The sequence below is a fragment of the Phoxinus phoxinus genome (genome assembly GCF_949152265.1).
Source record: "Phoxinus phoxinus genome assembly, chromosome: 3".
In the NCBI taxonomy this organism is placed as follows: Eukaryota; Metazoa; Chordata; class Actinopteri; order Cypriniformes; family Leuciscidae; genus Phoxinus; species Phoxinus phoxinus.
The window spans coordinates 9,340,243-9,352,657 of NC_136878.1; the positions used below are offsets into that span (position 1 = coordinate 9,340,243).

At 37.7% G+C, this 12,415-nt stretch overlaps 1 protein-coding gene across 2 annotated transcripts; it reads left to right on the forward strand.

Annotated features, from left to right (window-relative positions):
- Nucleotides 1-751: 751 nt before the first annotated feature.
- Nucleotides 752-12,174, forward strand: tbx1 (T-box transcription factor 1). Of its 2 annotated transcripts, none has more exons than XM_079607508.1 (8): nucleotides 752-1,555; nucleotides 2,761-3,151; nucleotides 5,772-5,873; nucleotides 6,122-6,293; nucleotides 7,196-7,351; nucleotides 8,532-8,599; nucleotides 9,583-9,683; nucleotides 11,159-12,174. In XM_079607508.1, the coding sequence occupies exons 1-8, from the start codon at nucleotides 1,369-1,371 to the stop codon at nucleotides 11,539-11,541; spliced, it is 1,560 nt and encodes a 519-aa protein (XP_079463634.1). In that variant the 5' UTR covers nucleotides 752-1,368; the 3' UTR covers nucleotides 11,542-12,174. The 2 variants fall into 2 exon arrangements, with proteins under 2 accessions (XP_079463634.1, XP_079463635.1); XM_079607509.1 differs by having other exon boundaries at nucleotides 968-1,555; nucleotides 2,812-3,151.
- Nucleotides 12,175-12,415: the final 241 nt, after the last annotated feature.

A 12,415-nucleotide genomic window follows, 5' to 3' on the forward strand; every position in this document is an offset into this window, starting at 1 on the left:
GAGCATGTTTGGCGACAGACTTACTTGCAACAACAAAAAAGCAAACATTTCAGCAACACAATGTCTTGCTCGCAGTCTTTGTCCATTGAGAACGGTAAATATTATTTCAGAAAAAAAAAAGCAAAATGGCATGACACAAACTAGAATTTTGAATAAATTAAAAATTAAATAAAATATAAAAGTATGGCTAGGACATTGTCTGAAAGGAAAGAAGAAAAGCTTGACTAAATGATTATAAAATGCGTGAAAACGGCCAATTGGTTGTTATAGCCAATATATATTTTTAAAGGAATAATAAATAAACAAAGGTTTACAGCCACAGTGTAAATTTCTTAAACTTTCTGAAATAACATAAAAAGAAATCAGTGTAAAAAATTTTTTTTATGATTTATCACAACTTTTTTTGTCAAATCAACATAATGTTTTTTTATTGTGTGTTTCTGTTGATTAAACCATCTCATTGTACTAACTCATTTTTTATTTATTTAAATGAACTAAAAATAAAAGGCAATTAGGTAATTAAATTTTTTAAGTTAAATCAACAATGTTTACAGTGTAATAGCTTTTAAAAATCCATAAGCATGACGATCTGAAGAGCCTATACTGTAACACCCAGAATCTTTAAAGGACCACAGCAGCCTGCAGCTCAAGAACAATACCCAGCGAGCCTCAGAAAGAACCACTGAAGAACCTTCGCTGAATGCACTGACAGGTCAACCGCTTTAAACTGGATTCATTTAGCAAGCAGTTCAGAGTGTCTGCAAGCAGTTCACTGGTGTACAGTTCAGAGTCTGTGCTTGTAATGCTTTCCACTACCAGTGGGAAAAAGTCACAACATATAATTTGCTGTAAAAGTACAGCGGAACATTCTCGTGACGTTTTCTTTTTTTTTCTTGCCAGTGAATTCAAATTTGGTACAATGATTGACAAGGTCCTATTCAAATAAAACATCCCGTGGAGAGCGTGCACACTTTTTTTTCAACCGTGCACGGGAGGCGTGGAGCTCGCGCTTCTGACACTCTCTCCCGCAGTAGCTCTTCTCCAGCGAGCCCTAATGACATCACCCAGACACCGCGGCTGAAGAAAACTGTTTTTCTCAAGTGCGTGTGTGTGTGTATGGAAGAGCGATGTTTTAATACAGCCGGACGTGTTCGAGCAGATCTTTTAATTGGAGCGTAAAAAGCGGAGCAAATTCCGTGGGAATAGTTTGTTTTGAAAACAGTGGAGAGCACCAACATCGCCAATAGGTCCTTTTCTCAAAGAATGAAACTTCGTGTACTTCGACTTATTGTTTGTACTGTCTGTGTTCTCGACATGGAGTAGCTCGGAAGCGGTGGAAGCGGTGTTCCTTGACTCGGTTTCTCGCTTATGGACGACAGTAGTCCCCTTTCTCCAAAGGCAAATGCTTTCAGTATTGCCTGTCTGATTTCAGCGAGGGATCAAGCAGGAAACAAAACATTTGGCAAACACGCCACTAGCCTGGACAAGCAAGTGGTGCAAAACTGCTCCAGATCCATTAAAATGCACTACAGCACTGTCACGCGGGAGATGGAAGGTACGGGCACGATCTTGACAATAACCTTGTGATTTGTAGGGCTCGCGCAGTTTGTTTAACACGTTCGCGTCGCCTAGAGCGCGCGAGAAACTTTCATTTATCGCCATTTCGCCAAAGACACGTTCGTTTCAATGTTGTAATGCAAAATTCAACACAGCATGTTCTGACTGTTTACGCCCCACGCACTGAGTAAATAAACCTGAGTAAATAAACTCCGCGCGCTAAATAGCCAGAAATGCAAATAGGCTAATATGTCCTAAATTGCACATTAGCTGCAACTTGTAAAACAGGATGGTCATTGCATGGTCCTCCAATAACCTAAACCGGCCAAGTAAGCATTAAGTCGATTAAAAGCGCGCGCAATGCAAATGCTTTCAAAGTGCCTCAGAAATCTAGGAAACTCAGATTCCACCTCCAACCCAAGGATGAGCCTGTCAGACGGGCAGTGGCCAACAGCAACATTGTGAACAAAAGGAAATGGCATTCAAGAAATAGACGGGGAGACTTGTTCCTTTGCAAAAATTAGTTGTTTGTCCTTGTTGCGCGGGTGTTTGTTTGCTTTGCGAAAAAAATACTCTCCGTCGTGCCAGCGAACCAGTCTATTGTTAGAGGAGGGTGGTGTGGGCGATACACTTATCCAAAAGTAAATGGGTGCCGGAAAGCCCATTATAAGGGGCGCACTTCTCTGTCAATCAGTCTCGTCCCAAGGCGAGGAAAGGCACATTACCTGCAGTTCCTTATCTAAATAGAAATAAGAACCGGTTTTATCGCAAAGGGGAGGCCCTATGTGAGAGATAAGAGAGAAGTCTGGATTTCAGTTTAGTAGAGGGGCAGGACAGAGGCCGATTGGAACAGTTCACAGCGCGCAAGCCTTTGAAAACAACGGACCGCGCATATACGCACAACTTTAGACCATCGGTAATCAATACGAAGCTACTTACGAAGGCGTTTTACAGGTTCAGCGAAAAAGAAGGAATTTCTAATAACTTCATCAAGGCAATATGCGTTAACCTAGAAGGAGACCATCGTTCTTAAAGTTCTTGGATACACTCATTAAAACGGGAAACTTTCCCATACGCGACACACTCGAGGACATCACTGTATATTTGATCATAATAGGCGAACTCCTGTATTCACTTGCATATTGTTGCTTTTACACTCGAGTCCTGCGCAAATTGTAAACCCAATTTTTGGAATGATTTCAGCAATATCAAGCCCGTGGCTGACGCAGCTGTCCCATTTTTGCGATGTTGCAGCCTTCACGACCAGCAGCCTAAGCAGTCTCAATACGCCCGGGAGTTACCATCTCTCTCCGTCGCCTGGGGATCCCTACAGCCATCATGAAACCCAGTTTGAGCCCTGCCCGGCTGCCCAGCACGCATACAACTATTCCGGATCCAACCCAGCACAGGCCCCGGCACAGGGAGACAGCGGGACGTCCAACTGCTCCTCGTCGTCTTCAAGCTCAACTCCGAACAAAACGCTGGTCAAAAAGAACCCTAAAGTAGCCAATATTAATGTACAGTTGGAAATGAAGGCGCTCTGGGATGAATTTAATCAACTTGGAACTGAAATGATTGTCACAAAAGCTGGGAGGTGAGTTGACAGGTTTCTATACTGAACTTTGAGATCATTTGACATCAAGTTGTTGTTTAAATACCATTTATCGACTTTAACGCGCAGGAAATTATAAAAGACTTGCAGCGATTTTTTTATTTAACACTAAAAAACGTATAGGCTAATGTTTAACATACAATTACATTTTTTAAATGTACTTCATAATCAATGTACTTGAACTACTGATCGATTAAGCATTACATATCATTTGTTAATAAATTAAGCTATTGATCATTTTTAGGAGCAACTAAAGACATCTTTAAATCTACTTCTTGCACGGGAAAGACACATTTATCATCGTATTGTCAGACAGTTCAATAGGTCTGAATTTGAATAAATACCATTAACAGTGCATTAGCTTAGCACAGTCCTCACGGCCATTTAAAATGAAGTGTAAACAGTCTATTGTGTGTATTTACACAGTGATAAGACAGATAGCATGAGATACAGTACATTTGTAGCTCACCTGTGTGCTAAAGGGCTCCTCACTGGCTTTAACGATTAATATACATAGCTATAGTGTCGTATTTGTACAGTCTGTTTATTCAGGTGAATGTCGAGTTTTAGCTTGCATTTACTTCGTGCAAAACAGACCGTGATTAAATTAACTCCAAATAAATGAATATATACACTAAATGACTAAGATAAATGCGCGCGAGCGTATACGCATACAAATTCACACAATTATTTGGATATAACCAGGCCTCAGCCAGGAAGTGTTATGCTCCAAGGAACGTTTCTATCAGCAAATTATCCAATCTTTTAAATAAAAATCACATGTGGGAGAAGGCAAAGGGGAGCTGAATGACACATACCATCATTTTAGAAGCGTCGCATCTTCGTAAATGAGGTCATTAGACCACTACATGGACTGTTCGTTTAGTTTAGTGTTAATATCTTGCAGCTGCTGTGGCCTATACCCGAAGCAGTTCAGAGGCGAATAAAACATTGCAGGCGTCGGAATCAAATTTGGCTTTTATTCTGATAGGTAGCAGAACACTAATCTCACTGTTAATATTTGCTATAGGCTACAGACCCCAGACATATGTTACACATAACATGCTTTTTTTTCCCAAGGCCTGTATTATTCTACTTATATTACAGTCCAATTTGCCTTATGGCTTAACATTTGCACAGAACTATTTTTCTTTCACGGTGCATCAGCTATAGCGTCACTATCCGTTCCAATAGGCCTATAGCGATGAATGGCTGTACGTCTGGGGAAAAAACTATATACATTACACATGTTTGGAAATAGAATCGATTTAAAGTCATGTGTTTTAAAGCGAAATAGCACTTTTGTTACCATTCATTTAAAAATCTCTGCAATATTCATAGGCTCAGTCATTCATTTTAAAGATTGATTTTTCCTTCTTTCTCATCAGTAGGCCGGATTGAATTAAAAGTGGTCGAAAAGGGCAATTAATTTACCACTTCAGCTAACTTATCACTTTAACTTTAGCACCAATTTGATTTCAATAAATTAAGACAGCTTAATTTTTAGTCGTTTTTTTTAACGTTTATATATAAAGTCAGCAAAACGTACAAGAAAATCTATTAATTATTTCCATGCATGCTTTTAGTAAGAAAATAAAAGAAATCTGGAAGTTTTTGTGAAATAATAAATTAAGTTTAATATCCAAATAAATATCTTAAATGCAAGAGCAACCATGCTATAGCTATACACTTAAAAACATACATTTATTTAACCAATCATTCATAAAAAAATAAATAACTAAAAGCAAATAATAAGACTAAAGTAGCCTACTGATTCAAACTGCAGAAACGGTGTGCTTTTCTTTATCTTCCAAAGACGCATATTAAGATTAATTGATTACATTTATCTGCAAAATGGCATAAGATGGTTATCAATGAAGTCACGGCTTTGATTCATAATGATCTGCGTAATGCTCGATGCTAAACTGTGATAGATGCGGCTAAAAGAGAAAGATGAAGGGACATAAAAACTAAAAGTGCGACATTTTACCTGGTTGTCTGCCCGCTTATGTGTGTGTGTGTGCGCGCGCGCGCGCAAGGTCATCTGTCATTCCAAAGGTGCTCACTACACTGAATCTAAGGGAAGGCACTTTAAAAGCTACTTTAGCTTCACCTATCCACAACTAGCGCCCTGAAAAGACACTCACGTTCACTGAACAATGATTCCAGTATCACTTTCACTGGTATGCAGCATGTGGTGTGCCTATGCTTCCGTCAGAAGGTTGCATGCAGAAGGGCTTATACGTTTTCAGAATAATGTATGCGTCCATGTGTTTGTTCTGCGTAATCGACGAATGCATCCTTGTGCGCAGGGTTATGTGTGTGTTTGTGAGTGAATGAGAGGGAGAGAGAAAACTGCGATGTTTCCTGGAGATAATTCTTGCGCGTAACACGGGCCTAATATTTTATAATATTATATAATATAATATTAATATCAGTTAAACACATATTTGCAGTTTGCAGTCCAAATTGTAAGCAACATACTGTGGCATCACAATGAAAAGTGTCCAATTATAGCGAAAGATGTATATGAAATTATTTCATCAATAGAAAATAAGTAGATTGTTTATTCATAACCAACGGGTTGCATTCTCCTCTACAGACGAATGTTTCCTACATTTCAAGTCAAAATATTTGGAATGGACCCAATGGCAGATTACATGCTCCTGATGGATTTCCTACCAGTGGATGATAAACGATACAGGTATGCAATAAGCCTATGCATGGCACATACGTTTACGCCTACTTTTACGCATATGCTTTGTCTGCATCAAAACGAATAAACATATTTCGACGTTACATCAAAGTTTCGTTACTATTTGAATGCGCATTATGTCATATAGTGAATCATATTTATAGTGGATATTATTATAAAGTGTTACCCAAAGAGCACAACATAACTGTCTGACGTTGCAAACTGAGTACTTATTCTCTCTGTTCTCTGTTCTGAAGGTATGCCTTCCACAGTTCATCGTGGCTGGTGGCGGGGAAGGCTGATCCAGCGACTCCAGGAAGAGTGCACTATCACCCCGACTCACCTGCCAAAGGCGCGCAGTGGATGAAGCAGATCGTTTCCTTCGATAAACTAAAACTAACCAACAATCTGCTGGACGACAACGGACATGTAGGTGCTACTTTTTTTTTTTTTTTTGTTACCAGTCCTAAAATAAATGCTTATAAATGTAAATTACCGTTAATTATGATATATTCGGCTTTTGTAATTTTTTATTTGAGAACAGCACAGACCAGTGGAAGATTAAATATCCTTAAATTACGCGTGTGACAAATCTGCACATTTAAAGGCAGTATTTAATAACACTATATTGTATAATTATGTGGCAGTGGAACTAATTAGTATAGGGCTATTTAGTTATGCCTATATTGTATCATTAACGGCGTAAACACACATGAGCATGGGAAAATGATATCCACATGAAAGCTACATTTAGACTTTTGATTGCTTCCTAGTTTTCACATTTAAAATGTATTTTTATTTTACAAATAATGTGAAGTAGGCTACCTCACACTTTCCAAAGTTAATAGGCTATCTAGGCCTAATTAATGTATGCTCTTCGGTAATCTGACTTTAACCTGCTTACTGTAGGCTACCTCGTTTTTATCTTTCATCAATGGGTGGTATTATTCAGTGCAGTGGCTCCAAAAACTCGTTCACTAACTCTTCTTGACACAACTTAAAAAATAAAAAATAAACCGAATTCGTATACTTTCTTACAGTATTTCCAGCCCTCTGTAGTGTTTTGTAGTTTAGTCTAGTTACTGTGTAGGCTATAGGCTATGTATGCATGATGAACTGTAGGGCATTTATGTTTGATGCGGTGTTTATGTATTATCTCCTTGACTTGTACAGCGACCTTGAGCTTGGGAAAGGCGCTTTGAAAATAAAACGTATTATTTTATTAGTAGCCTATTGGTAAAGCGCGACACGTAATTCGCCTCAAAAGAAGCGATGACAGCCTGATTTCTAATTTTTTATATCATGTTAAATTATAATTATTGCTCTTGCAGATCATACTGAACTCAATGCACAGATACCAGCCCAGATTCCATGTGGTCTACGTGGATCCTAGGAAAGACAGTGAGAAATACGCCGAGGAAAATTACAAGACATTTGTGTTCGAGGAGACCAGATTTACCGCCGTCACAGCGTATCAAAACCACAGAGTAAGTGCTCATCTCTGACACTAATTACCACTTTTTAGGAAGAACGTCCTGTTGGCAGAGTTAAAGTTAACGGAGAAGTGCTAATGTACTTATTTTGCTCTATGTAGCTATTTAATGTTTGTCAATCATGGCGGTTTCCTAAAGCACGAACCTAATAGAAATAAATCCGAGAAGCCTATCGTGAAAGTATTTTTAGAATGGACTTGATGGCTTCTTTAAAAAAAAAAAAAAAAAAAAAAAAAAAAAAAAAAAACTATTGTTTTTATGTGATGTCAATTTACTTTTAAAAGCAATATATTTTTAATTATAATTAACACACTGTTCACTGTAAGCTGCCTTACATTTTTAAGCACAATCAGATGTTTAATGTAGATGTATGTAGATCGTTTAAATCATTTCAACTTAAATTACAATAAACGGAATTAAAAAACTGAGTTGAATCTGGTATAGGCCTAACTTAAAGTTGAAAATACCAACTTATTTTGACGAGTTAAAGCAATCTAAAACACATGTTGTCATAAAATACTGATCATATCATTTTGAACACATAAATCATCTTAATGAAAGGCAAAATTAAAATGAAATTTAAAACGATACACTTGACTATAGCTGAGCTCTAAATAAAGACCGTGGTGTCACCGATGCTCTCGCGCAGCTGTCCAGTGTTTTTCTTCTCTTTTTTCATCTGTCTTTCCTGCTCTGTCTTCTATCAGTTTGACCTCTTGATCTCTAACTCTCACCGCGGGCTTTACATTTGTTTTTCGACTCATTCCGGAAAATCACGCACACATCTTCATCCAGCGCTTTTCCACAGCCATGAGGCATTACCTCGCCTCGACTGTTCATATTTAACATAAATAGTTTCCAGTCAGCGTCCAAATAAATGTTGAAATGTGTTATTGTTAATATAAATACAATCGTCGAGTGTCTACGCCCTTTCAGGAATACTGCACATACATTAACAGTGCGATTAATTGGAGCGTAACATTGCAGAAAAATTAGTTTACAATAAAAAAAAACGCCTTATAATAACACAAGCTTTGAGTGGACTTTGAGAAATTATTATATAAACAATCTCATTGTCTTAATATAAATAAATGAACAATATTGGAGGTCAATACCCGAATTTGTTCATTTGGAAAACGCCACGTTTTTCACGTTTTCACTCTCTTCCTCTCAGATAACACAACTGAAAATCGCCAGCAATCCGTTTGCCAAGGGATTCAGAGACTGTGATCCGGAGGACTGGTGAGAATCTTTCTTTTTTCTTTTTGGCTGCTGCTCAATCACGATAAATGTATTGGAAATATTATGATGACATTTGTGCAATTAATGCAATTATAACTAACAAATTAGATAAGGGATTACAATTTGTAGCATAACCATAGTACACTTTTTTTTTTTTTTTTTGCTAACTTAACCGTTTAAATAGTAATAAACATGAACACTCTTAAAAATAAAGCTTCCAAAAATGGAGTTTGAAAAGCAATGCCATTTTTTCTTCTTAGTTTCTTAGTGTGAGAAACATTTTAATCTTAAGATCTTTTTTCCACTATAAAGAACCTTTTCTGCCATGGAAAGATTCCATGAATGTTAAAATGTTCTTTATGGAACCATTTATGTCAATAAAGAACCTTTATTTTAAGAGTGTAATAAAAAACAATTTATACAGTAAAGATTATACAGGACACTGTAAAAAAAAAGAAAGTTGCTGCCTTAAATTAAGTACTATCAACTTGTATGCTCAAGTCATTTCAACTTAAATTACATTAAAATGACTTTAAACGAGTTGAATCTTGTATAACTTATAAAAAAGGTTGAAACTGCTTAACTTATGTTTATAAATTGATTTAACTCATCAAAATATGTTGTCATAACTTATTGATCAAATTCTTTTTTTTTACAGTGTAACATACTTCTAATTTTTTTTTCACAATATGAATATATAAATATATTATATTATATTAATATATAAATAATTTTTTATTAATGTAACTTTTCAGTTAACCAATTTTGACATTCTTTTTTTTTATTCAAACTCCTAACATTTATATTTAGGGCATATATAGGCTATATATGCCAAAATAAATAAGTTGAAAGACTATGATTTATTGCTCTGAATGAAAATTATATTTCTGCTAGAATACCATTCGACATACCACTCATTCATACGGACTACAAAACAATGCATTCCAGAACATGTCACTGATTCTATCTTGCCTGCTTTTCAGGCCCCGGAATCACAGGCCGGGCTCTCTGCAAATCATGAGTGCGTTTGCTCGAACCAGGAACCCCATGTCCTCTCCCCCGCAGCAGAACGGCACTGAGAAAGGTCTGTATATAAAACACAGCTAACAAAATCTCATTTAGCACGGGAAAAAAATGTTTTAAAACAATATTCATGAGTTTACAAATGAACATTTCTACAATATGACAAGACGAATGGTCACATTTGCTGTATGGATAATATTGTGTGCCTATTACACATTTAAATCCATTACTGATCAAACAGTGCGTACAGGAATGTACACTCACACGCATAAACATTAAACCGTATTCAGCTGTGATTACCGTGTAAAAGCCAATTTGCTAGAAACGAGCAACAGGCCCAAATAAAGGCAGTTAGGATTTTCAGTCGAGTAATGGCTCCAGTCTGTTTGGTCTCTCAGCATCTACGTTCCACTGCGCGAAACGGTTACATTTGTCTAGTTGAGCGCTGCAAATTTCAATACACAAAGGTTTGAACAGCTGCATGCCCGGAGGACATGCTCAGACTGAGATTTCTTCGGTCCTATACGCTCAGTGTAAAATGATTTCCTGTGAGAATTGACCTTTTTTGGCTGAAGGACACTTATGACTTATCCTGCCAATCAACCACATCACATCTCATTCACAAACAAACTAAATTACACCACTTTTTCATTCCAGTTCAGGTCCCTGAACTCATTGGGCTTCCAACATTTGTAAAGATCCATTCAAAAACACACTCTTGAAAACGAACGTTCATTATTGGCATCGATGGTTCCACGAATAACCTTTAAAGGGACAGTTCACCCAAAAAATGTGTCATTATTTACTCACCCTCAAGTTGTTCCAAACCTGTATGAGTTTCTTTCTTCTGCTGAACACAAAAGAAGATATTTTAAAGAATGTCGGTAATCAAACGGTTGACGGTAGCCATTGAATTCCATAGTAGAAAAAAAATACTATGGAAGTCAATGGGTGCCGTCGACTGTCTGATTCTTGAATCTTTCAAATAACTTCTTTTGTGTTCAACAGAAGAAACTCATACAGGTTTGGAACAAAAGGGTGAGTAAGTGATGACAACATTTGCATTTATGGGTGAACTATCCCTTTAATGTCCGAGGAACTTTGCTATTGCACAAAAGATTCTTTATTTTAAAAGTTAAGAGTTTTTCAAATTAATATTTTTACGACGAACGGTGCCAATTACACATTTAAATCCATAATCCATCCACAAACAAACTAAATTACATCACTTTCCCATTCATTGTCTGTGCTTCCTACATTTGTAATAGTGAAAAAAAGGTTCTTCAGATTATTAAATTATTCTTCACACTAAGAAAATAACTGTTTATAGAAAGGTTTACCCAAAATGGTTTTTCTATTGTTGCTGGAAAAGCCTAATTTTAAAACCTTTATTTTTTAAGAATGCAGGCCTCTGATCAACAGTGTGATTGTGCAAACTAATCCTAAAAATATGACTCACACCTGGTTATATCTTGCACCGTATCATATTTTGAAATCTTACAGCTTACGCTTTTTCTTTTTTTGTCCCGAACACAGAGGACAGCAGGCGAGAATATGACCGTGACCCCAGCGGCACTCCCCTCCACTCCGACCCCACTCACCAGCTGATGTCCCGAGTCCTCAGCCCTGCCCTTCCAGTCCTCGGCGGCCTCCACGCCGTACCCCTCACAGCCGGACACCGCAGCCCGCCCCACGAACTACGCCTCGACGGACACCCCCAACCCCCCGACACCCTGCACCATCATCCGTACAAGTATCCAACCAGTTATGAACACTATCTGGGAGCCAAAACCAGGCCGTCCCCGTATCCCTCACCGGGCATTAGAGGCCACGGTTACCACCCCCACATGAACCCGGCCACAGCCAACATGTACTCTGCAACAAGCGCACCCACTAATTACGAATACGGACCCAGATAATGACTCAATCGGCACCAAATCGAGAGCCACACGGGACAAAACTTTTTTCGTGTGTCCCAGAGTTTTGGGTTGGGCACATCTTTTGCAGTGGCTTCTAACTGATGGAAAGAGAAGCTGCCATATTTATTGAAGGGAGAAATGTCACAAATGTCCTTGCGGATCATAAGGACGAGCCCAACATTAGCTCTGGACGGCCTGTGAACTCAGATTCAGAACAATGGCAGAGCACATGGAAACCGCAGTGTTTGGAGTAATGAGGAGGACAAAGGCTTCTAATGCATTATCACGGACTGGAACTGAACTTTTGTGTTGGATGCACTTTTTGTTTTTGCTTTTAAAAAGCCATAAATTATATATTACCCTTGAGCCATCGAGCTTCTAGATAGATGGAATATTTGCATGTTGCGCTGTTCTGAAGGTGCTGAAATGCCCTCATTACTTTTTTTTTTTTTCCTGGTTGAGAATGAATAGTTTTTTGTTGTTGTCGTTGTTGAAAACGCTAGACCACCTTTAGCAGGTCCATGAAGCTTGTAACGTGGCACTGACGTACAGCAATTCAAATAAATAAATGAACAGAATGACTGTGCTGAACTTGTAAAATAAACATTAAATATTTTACCTTTAAACATGTTCCGTTAGCTTTTGCAAATCTAATTATTTCCTTAGAGGGAAGCAACTCATTGAGTTTGTTCTCCTCAGAAGTCCAATCATGTTTAATTTGGAAAGAAATTATTGATGAATTACCACATAGAGAATTTCAATATTGTCAGTTTGTGCTTATTTCAACCTCAGAACAAAAAATGTATCTCCTGTGATAGTAAAAAAAATATTTGATTAAAAGTAAAATATTTATCAGTTTAAAAATATCAGATGG

What these genes read in the sequence shown, in the direction of transcription:
- tbx1 (XM_079607508.1), top strand. Translation starts at nt 1,369, where the DNA reads ATGGACGACAGTAGTCCCCTTTCTCCAAAGGCAAATGCTTTCAGTATT. An exon ending in GTGGATGATAAACGATACAG is followed by an intron (nt 5,874 to 6,121) that starts GTATGCAATAAG and finishes TCTGTTCTGAAG; the next exon opens with GTATGCCTTCCACAGTTCAT. An exon ending in TGCTGGACGACAACGGACAT is followed by an intron (nt 6,294 to 7,195) that starts GTAGGTGCTACT and finishes TTGCTCTTGCAG; the next exon opens with ATCATACTGAACTCAATGCA.